This window comes from Salvia miltiorrhiza, chromosome 3, assembly GCF_028751815.1.
Source record: "Salvia miltiorrhiza cultivar Shanhuang (shh) chromosome 3, IMPLAD_Smil_shh, whole genome shotgun sequence".
NCBI lineage: Eukaryota > Viridiplantae > Streptophyta > Magnoliopsida > Lamiales > Lamiaceae > Salvia > Salvia miltiorrhiza.
Genome location: NC_080389.1, coordinates 52,221,735 through 52,230,954, shown reverse-complemented (window position 1 = coordinate 52,230,954; position 9,220 = coordinate 52,221,735). Strand labels below are relative to the sequence as shown.

Below are 9,220 nucleotides of genomic sequence, written 5' to 3'. Positions count from 1 at the left end.
AACCACCACCCTCAATTTCTTGGATTGATTTGAGAGAGGAAGAGAGTGGCGGATCTGGCTCTGGGGCGGCGGAGGCGTCGCTCGAGATACATGCGCGTGTGAAACCGCCGCCCATCCACCTCTCTTCTCCTTCTCCGGCCGTCGTAGCGGTGAGGCCACTACTCTCCTTTTGAAACCCTCCATCTCCGCCGCCATTCTCATGGTTCAAATTTGGGAATCGGAGAGAATAAAATCGGCAGATTTTCATGGATTTGAAATTTCTGATTGTGTTGTTTCGATTTTCATGATTCGAATTTTTGGTTGTGTTGTTTCGATTTATGGATTTGATTTTCATGGATCAAATTTCTGGATTTCTGGATTCGATTCGATTTTCATTGTTCTAATTTGGGAATAGGAATGTGAGGAATGAGAATGGCAGATTTCGATTTTGCTCTTGTTGTTTTGGCGGTGGTCGGCGGTGGTGGTCGCCGACGATTCCGCCGGAGGAGAAAAGATAGTAAAGAACTGTATATTAAATAAGAGAAAAAGAAGAATTAAACAAGTTTAATTAAATGTATTAAATAAATAGGTTAACACATTTTACTCCCTAATTTAACTCTCCTAAATTCCCGTGCCCAAAAGACATGTGTCTTTATTAACGGGACGGAGGGAGTATTAGTTAATTTTTTATTTTTTAAATATTTTAAAATGTAAACAAACTGTTCAACAAATAATTATAATATTATTAAAATATTTATATTGATAAGATTTATGATTAAAACTGTACTTTAAGATATTTATTTATTATTTCTTGAATATTTAATCAACATATGTAAACCATTTGAAATTTAAGATTAATCAAACATTACGATTGTATATCAATTATAATTCCAAAAAATTAATAATAACATAATCATAGCTCTATAATTTATTGCATTAGTTATTTTTAATCTCTTAAATATGTTATAGGTAATAGTTATATTATATATAATTTTTTAAAATGGAATATATAGTACATATTTTAATATAAAATGATCACGCATGTTCAGTAAATGTAAATAAAATATTTAGTAAATGTAGGTATTAGAGATGTAACAAGTGGTGGTGATAATGATGATTATGCATCTACCCATCTCCTTGAGGATATATTACTTAAAGCATCTGATATTCATATACAAGACATCATTTTAAACACTTACTTGTCCTACTCTAACAACATTAACAATATATAATTTTTATTTGAAAGAACGAGCAATAAATGTTCCTACTCATATATTGTACAACATAAAATTTTTAACATTAATAAAAAATTAAAATTTTAAATCTACATAATACTTTAAAATAATATTTTATTATCACAAAATAATATTTCTCGCACGGGAGCCAAACTACATATGTATATATTTTAGTACTGTATATATTTCAGTAGAAATTTTGTACCCCCACCGTCCCGCTAAAGTTGGCAACATTCGTTTCGGCACGGAGATTAAGAAATTGAGTGTTAGGAGTATATGTTTTAATAGAGTGTGGCCTACAATTGTTGACCAAAATAGTGAGTAATTGTTGACTTAATTATAGTAATTTTGGCATTTTTAGAAAGTGGCCTACAATTGTTGACCAAATTAGTGAGTAATTGTTGACTTAATTAAAGTAAACTTTTGCCATTTTTAGAAAGTGGCCAACTTTAGTGGGACACCCAAAATAGAAATGTTGCCAACTTTAATGGGACGGAGGGAGTATAAGTTATTGAGGTGGTCTCCTGTACACCTGGGTGGTATGTACACCCGAATGTAATGACATTAACAGTAACACTAACACTATTTGTTTTACAAATGACACTATTATGTTATATAAATAACATTATCTCGAAATGACATTAACACTATATTGAAATGACACTAACACTAACTGACACTATCATATTATCGAAATGACACTAATACTCTGGGTGTACCGTACACCCGGGTGTACAGGAGATTTTGTGTAAGTTATTTTACTACGATGTGTATATATTATATCATCTTTAATTTTGTCATATATTTTTTTAATTCAGGGCAAATTTTGAAATGGGCTAAAGTTTATGTCTTTGTATTACAAGTGTATATAGTTGAAAATATACCAAAATTCACTAATAGATTGTGGATTTACAGTCAATTAACGCCTAAAAAAAATGTTGTTAAATGCAAATCAGTAAAAAGTAATTAAAAGTTCCAGAAACTCTTTCAAGACTAATAGAAAATTTGAAAGAAAAATATCTAGATATTTTGGTGAAAATTTTAAATAAATAATAATAATCATTAGATAAAAAGTTTTTGTCAAAATTCTCATCATTAATTTGATTAGCCTCCAGCTATAAGATGGTTTCATCTTCATTTAATGTTATTATCGTTATTAGAGCTATTTTATAAAATAATACTATAGAATTTTATAATCTAAACATAATATTTTTTTAAAAAAAATATTATTTTAATTAAGTAGGTATCATCGTGCATCGCACGGGAGTAATACTAGTTTGTAACAAAACTAGCACTCTGTTTGGCGGGAAAGTTGATTTATCGACCTTAATACTAATCAAATCAAAAATATTAAAGTTGTGCAATTGCATTTTGGAAACATTGGCGTCGATGAGGAATGTTACATGAACTCTATGTTGGTGAGCACGGAACGGTTGATCGGATTTCTTGGAAGCTAGAGCCCAAAGGCAACTTCTCGGTGAAGATGGCGTATCTTGTCAAACGGGGATACCATGAGAAGTATGATAGCCGAAGCTCTGTGGATAGAAAAATGTGGAATAAGCTTGTGTGGACTTTGTCTATTCCGCTGAAAGTTCGGATCTTTCTTTAGCGAGCCCTATCCAATCTTCTCCCTACAAATGCTAACCTAAGGGATCATGTGCCTATGGATGAGCTTTGCAGCATTTGCCATGACCGTTAGGGGATAACTGAGCACTCAGTTATTTTTTGTCCGTTGCTATGAGGCTCGTGGAAGAGCTCAATATTCTAGATTTATTTGGCAAATGCACAACATATGAGACTATGGGACATTACTTCGATGATTTACTAAGAGTGCGATAAGGAGGAATATGAGATTTGGGCACTGATGCTCTGGAAAGCATGGTCTTTTTTCTGCGGATGTCTGCATGCAGGGGCGTAGCCAGGGGGGGCTAGAGCCCCCCAAATTTTGAATTTTTTTTTTTTTTAATAATGTCTAAAAATGTTGTTATTATTATTATTATATTTATATTTTAGTAAAAAATGTCTAAAATGTATTGAATGCCCCAAAATTTTTTTTAGTAAATGTTGAACTATATTATCTATGAAAATGTTGTTATTATTATTATTATATTTGTATTTTAGTAAAAAATGTCTAAAATGTATTGAATGCCCCCAAAAAATTTTTTAGTAAATGTTTTGAACTATATTATCTATGAAAATGTTGTTATTATTATTATTATTATATTTGTATTTTAGTAAAAAATGTCTAAAATGTATTGAATGCCCCCCAAAAAAAATTTAGTAAATGTTTTGAACTATATTATCTATGAAAATGTTGTTATTATTATTATTATATTTGTATTTTAGTAAAAAATGTCTAAAATGTATTGAATGCCCAAAAAAAAATCCCCGTAACAGTTCAGCCCCCCCCAAAAAAAATCCTGGCTCCGCCACTGTCTGCATGGCGATGATACAGGTAATGAGCCACCGCAGGAACTTGTTGTGGCTGCTTTATGGGAATCCTATCAGGCAGCAAAGCCTACTTACACGCCGGAGATGCTGATGGGAGTGAAGATGGGAGAGAAGAAGTTGTGGAGGCCATGAAATGGTTGTTTTAGAGTGGATGTTGACACTCTATTTGATAGTGAGGCTAATAAGTTCGGTGTGGGGGTTATTATTCGAGACAGAAATGGGGAGATAAAAGTGGTTGTATCCAAGCCGATGGCACCCAGATCGAATGCCGTTTTTGCTAAACTTATGGCTGTGATTCAAGGCCTTGTAGTGAGTATTGAGCATGATATTATGCCTATAGAGAGTCACATCGACTCACTCTTGATGGCACGAGTCATGACGAATCCAAAGGAGGAGAAGGGGCTGCTGCCGGAGGACATGGTCGAGATGATGCAGTGCTCGAGAGACTGCCTTTTAGTGGGAGTTTTCCACACATATAGAGCGGCTAATAGGGTTGCTCATAGTCTTGCGCAATTTTCACGTAATCTTAGCCAACCCGAGGTTTGGATTTGTGATTTTTTGGGTTGGTTAGATGCTATTGTATCCGATGATTATTCTTGAATAAAAATTAGGAGACCGCCTCATAAAAAAAAAAACTCTATGTTGGTAAAAAAAAAATTAAGGGTGTTATTTTTTATACAATTTGAAAGGTAGTGATATTATCATAATTCATAATGTTCAAAAGTTATGTTAAATTTAGAAATTCAAATAAAGTTTGAACATTAGTTTGCAATTAATCATTGGATTTATATTTTAATTAGTATTTTAGGCACACGAATATAAAATTACTCATTTTGAATTTTGAGATAAAAAATACTCTCACCGTCCAATAGTAATGTCCCACTTTCCTTTTTGGGATGTCCCAATAGTAATGTCTCATTTCATTTTTGGCAATATATTCTCTCTCTATACCTAATATTTAAATAATTTTCACAAATCCACTTTATCTACTTTTATACGTTTTTAATCTCTGTGCCGAAAAGTTATGAGATACTACTATTGGGACAGAGGGAGTACTATATATGCTTTTTTTTGGATGACATAAAAAGCATATGCTTTGTTAGGACATGAGAATTACCCATTATTTTGCGTGAAAAAAATAATAATAATTATGATTATATTTCATAGCCATCGTTTTACTTATTATAGCCCTCAATCTAAAATAATAGTAATAAATATTTATGAATTTACTAATTTATCCTATAATTCATAGTCCGCAATTAAATACCCTATAATCCATTTTAATTTCTTTAGCTTCTGAGAATCCAGGTCGGTTCTCCACAAACTTGATCACAAGAGATTCTTGGTTCGAAAATTCTTTCTAGGGGCTTACATATGTGCTTTCGTCTACTCAAATTCTTCTCTCACGAGAAAAGATGATCAATTCAAGACGTTGATTTTTGGCGAAATTAAGCTTCTTGGGCCTCCAGTGCTAGACATACTTTTCTCTCTCAAGTCAATGCCAAAGTTGAGATGGATCTTAGCCAGAAAAAGCATAGGGACAAAAAGATGTTGAATGTAGTGTGAAGCTGAGGTAAATACAGGCTAAAAGCCTATATTAGTATGAAATTGCTCATCATCTCAATCTCAAAGAGATGCTATTTGTTTGTGTTTTTCTTATTTTGTTACGTTTCTTATATACCATTAAGGGCCAGTTTGATAGGGTGTATTACGTGAGTTAATTAGTATTTCTATAGAAATATGAGTGTTTGATAGGATTATTACATATCAGCCTTGGCCTGTAAAAAAATTAAGGCCCGCACTTAATATACTGTTCCTTTGAGAAATTGGATCTCGCACATCCCCCAAGTTAAATTATACTAGTTTGTACAGTAACAAATATTAATTTTGTGTTGACAAATTTATCCCCCTCCTCAACCCAACTTCAAAAACGACAAAAGCGAATACTCCCATGAAATTTATTTGTATGCTTTGCAACTGGATCAACAAAGCTTTTTCTTCTTCGTGCGCTTGCGATTGTTCGCGGTGAGTAGCGCTTCTTCTTCGTGCAAATTCCAGCCCAGCATCGCCGACCATTTCAGCCTTCGACGACCAGCTACCGTCGCCTAGCCTTCAATGAACAACTACCATCGTGAATTTATTTGTTAATTGGTTTCGTGAAATGGTTTGTGGGGATCTGATTGAGAGAATTGATTTTTGTGAGTTTGGGATCAACAATTCGAGCCATGGCAGTGGCTTTCTTGTGAAGAAAAAAGGGGCGGGGGTTTGGGGGGGGTGAGCTTGTGAAGAAAAAAATGGGGGACGTGTTCTATTTTTTTGTGAAGAAAATGGGGTTGGGGGATGAGCTCGTGAAGAAGAAGAGGGGGGCACGTGTTATGTCGATAAATTGTAGGGGTTAGGGACTTTACACGTTTGTTGATAATTTTTTTATTTTTTATTTTATATTTCTTAAAGTAAGGTTAAAAAAGTAATTTACTAATTAATTTTTTTTTTGGCAAAATTTGTTAATTTAATCTTAAGTTATATATTCTCTATCAAACAAAAAAATAGTTATCTCATTGATTCTATTTAACTATCAAACACAAATATACGATATTTATCACTCATTATCTACCATATCTATCTTGACTTAAATTATCTTGCCATATCCTATAAAACTACCAAACGGGGCCTAAGGGTGTGTTTACTTTGATAGAAAAGATTAGAAAAAGTAGATTTTCCATCATTTTCACATGTTTCCTATGATGGATAATTTTCTCCGGTCAGGCTGGAAAATTTATTCGGGCATCCCCTTTTCACTCATTTTCTCACAAATGTTAGATAATATTATCCTATTGGGAGGGTGTGAAAATATTTTCCAACATTTCAATTTGTTTATCCATCTATTTCTAACAAAGTAAACACATGATCAAAAAAGGAGAAAAATATAATATTATCTCACCTTTTCTTATCCATCTTTTTCAAATGAAAATTTTACTACCAAAGTAAACACACCCTAAACAGATGCATGAATTCTCAAATTTTATGTGACATGGTACTAATGATTGGTAGAAAAAAGTTTCCCGAAGAAAGGAGGAACCTTGTCCAATCCTTGGCGACACAACTCTGTAGGAGAAGTGACGACCGCCATAACAACCATTTCAGCTCTAGCTTAGGATGTCTGAATATGGATTCGTGGGGAGAAGCTGCGACGCCTCATGGTTGCCTACCACAACATCCTCATCCGTCTCATGGATTCGTCCCAATAATCGGATTTGTGAAGTTCTATGGCAGAACTTTAACAGAAAACGATAGAGTATTTAATTTAGAGGGCTATGAAATATAGGATAAATCAATAAATTCATAAATATTTATTAGTATTATTTTAGATGAGGGACTACACTGAGTAAAACGTGGGGGTGTGAAAATCACCCCTTCTAAATATTTGACACTTGAATTAGGTCGGACTCAGCTATATTTAAAGAAACAAAAGTATAAAGAAAATGAGTTCAATAGAATTGGGCCCAAAAACCTCTAAAGCCCATAAATCTGTCTGCTCAATTATACGAAGAAGAAACCCTAGCCCACATCCCAAGCGCTTGTAATTTCGCATACAAAACCCTAGCGCCTCCTCTCTCTTCATTTCCTTTTTGAGTTTCAGTAGAGAGAGAGTCCTGCGAAAATGTCGAAGCGAGGTATCATTGACCGATCAATTACTGGCTTTGTTGAAATTGTTTACCTCATTGTCCTAATGTATTGTGCTCATGTCTTGATTTTTTGATCGCAGGGCGCGGAGGAACGGCCGGTAACAAGTTCAGGATGTCACTGGGTCTGCCGGTGGCGGCGACGGTGAATTGCGCCGACAACACCGGCGCCAAGAACCTCTACATCATTTCGGTGAAGGGGATCAAGGGTCGCCTCAACAGGCTGCCCTCCGCCTGCGTCGGCGACATGGTTATGGCCACCGTGAAGAAGGGGAAGCCCGATCTCCGTAAGAAGGTCATGCCTGCCGTCATCGTCCGCCAGCGCAAGCCGTGGCGCCGAAAGGACGGAGTCTTCATGTACTTCGAAGGTAATTCTAACCCTTGTGGTTTCAATTTTGCTCTTCTTTTTGTGTTCTCAAGTCTCAGTGTTGTTGATATTTCAATGTTCTCATTCCTAGTTGAATCCCTGTTAAGTTAGAGCCTTGGTATTATCTTTCCCTTTTTGCAGAATCTGTAACTAATTGATCCATTTTGTGTGTAATACATTTGATTGGTATCCACTGTGTTATCGGTATATGTGATCGATGTTCCTTAGCGCATTGAGCCTATAATGCTTAGACTTGATGTTCATCTTGTGCATATTGATAGACATCCTTTGAAATTAATTTTAGTGGTTTGACCATTTCAATTATATTTGAAATGTCAGTGAGTGGATGATTAATGCATTTCTATTTTAACTGGTTTTCTTAATACTGTAACAAAACTCTTTCTGTTGAATTCAATGTAGTCGATTTTTTTATTAGAGCTAGTGTTTCTCTTAAAATATTAACTGTGGCATTCCTATTTCTTCTAAGCTAGAGCATGACAGCATATAGTTAAGTTAAATTTGATTGATCAACATATATCTTGTCAACAAATCAATCTTTACATGCGACCTGTTTTCTCTACTTGCAGACAATGCTGGCGTTATTGTGAATCCTAAGGGTGAAATGAAAGGTATAGTGATTTGAAGTTTTTTGGACTAGACATTGTTCTATTGTGCTTTCCTTGTTGCTTTGGTTTTTCATAATTATTATCTCTTACGATATTCCTTATGCATTTGTTACGTGCAGGTTCGGCCATCACCGGCCCAATCGGGAAGGAGTGTGCTGATCTGTGGCCCAGAATTGCCAGCGCTGCTAATGCCATTGTCTAGAGATTAGGAGCTTCAGTTATATCCCTGTTTCTGTTTCTATTTTTCTGGTGTGAGTCTTGATTGACAATATAGTTTGGAGGAAATGAAAGATTTTGATGTCTGTGAGATTTTTGAAGGGGTTAAATGTTTTTCATATTTGGATTCACTATGTTTTGGTGGCTTTATGTTAGTGAAGTTCCATGGTTTTGATTCGATGACCCTTTATTATCATTGATTATAAATTGTTATCCACCTTGATTATTTTTGACCGAGGGCGAGGAAACCATATTTGAAGTTAGTTTCTGATGAAAGATAACGTTCTCACTCTATTAAGTAATTGAAACCTGTGTTGGTTATGATTCTATTCCATTCGTTATTAACCGATTGCCTTAGGAGCTAGAGTGTGACTGAGTTTTTTTCTTTCTTTGGTTGTAACAAATTAAAAAAAAAAAAAAACCCGATTTGCCATTTAGATACCCCCAATATTATTGTTTCATCTTACTTGATATTTATTTTTGTACATGCAATTTTATTAAGTATCTCACTTTTTGATTTATAATTTTTTGAGATAATTTGTGCAATGTGCCAATGTCTATTTGACCGTGCAAATTTGTCGCTAGCTGCCTACTTGAACTTCATTCACCGTTATTCCTAAATTTATCATTTCTCTAGTATTTAATTGAAGATGTTTTATGTTA

General features: G+C 34.4%; 1 protein-coding gene across 1 annotated transcript; it reads left to right on the top strand.

The window, feature by feature from the left end:
* Positions 1-7,149: 7,149 nt before the first annotated feature.
* LOC131014279 (60S ribosomal protein L23) lies at positions 7,150-8,735 on the top strand. Its single transcript, XM_057942208.1, has 4 exons — positions 7,150-7,339; positions 7,432-7,716; positions 8,303-8,344; positions 8,461-8,735. Exons 1-4 carry the CDS (start codon positions 7,327-7,329, stop codon positions 8,541-8,543), a joined length of 423 nt encoding a protein of 140 aa, XP_057798191.1. The 5' UTR covers positions 7,150-7,326; the 3' UTR covers positions 8,544-8,735.
* Positions 8,736-9,220: the final 485 nt, after the last annotated feature.

Excerpts from the sequence above, each read along its gene's own strand:
- LOC131014279 (XM_057942208.1), top strand. Across the intron at positions 7,717-8,302 it reads AGTCTTCATGTACTTCGAAG|ACAATGCTGGCGTTATTGTG; the intron begins GTAATTCTAACC and ends CTCTACTTGCAG. Across the intron at positions 8,345-8,460 it reads TCCTAAGGGTGAAATGAAAG|GTTCGGCCATCACCGGCCCA; the intron begins GTATAGTGATTT and ends TGTTACGTGCAG.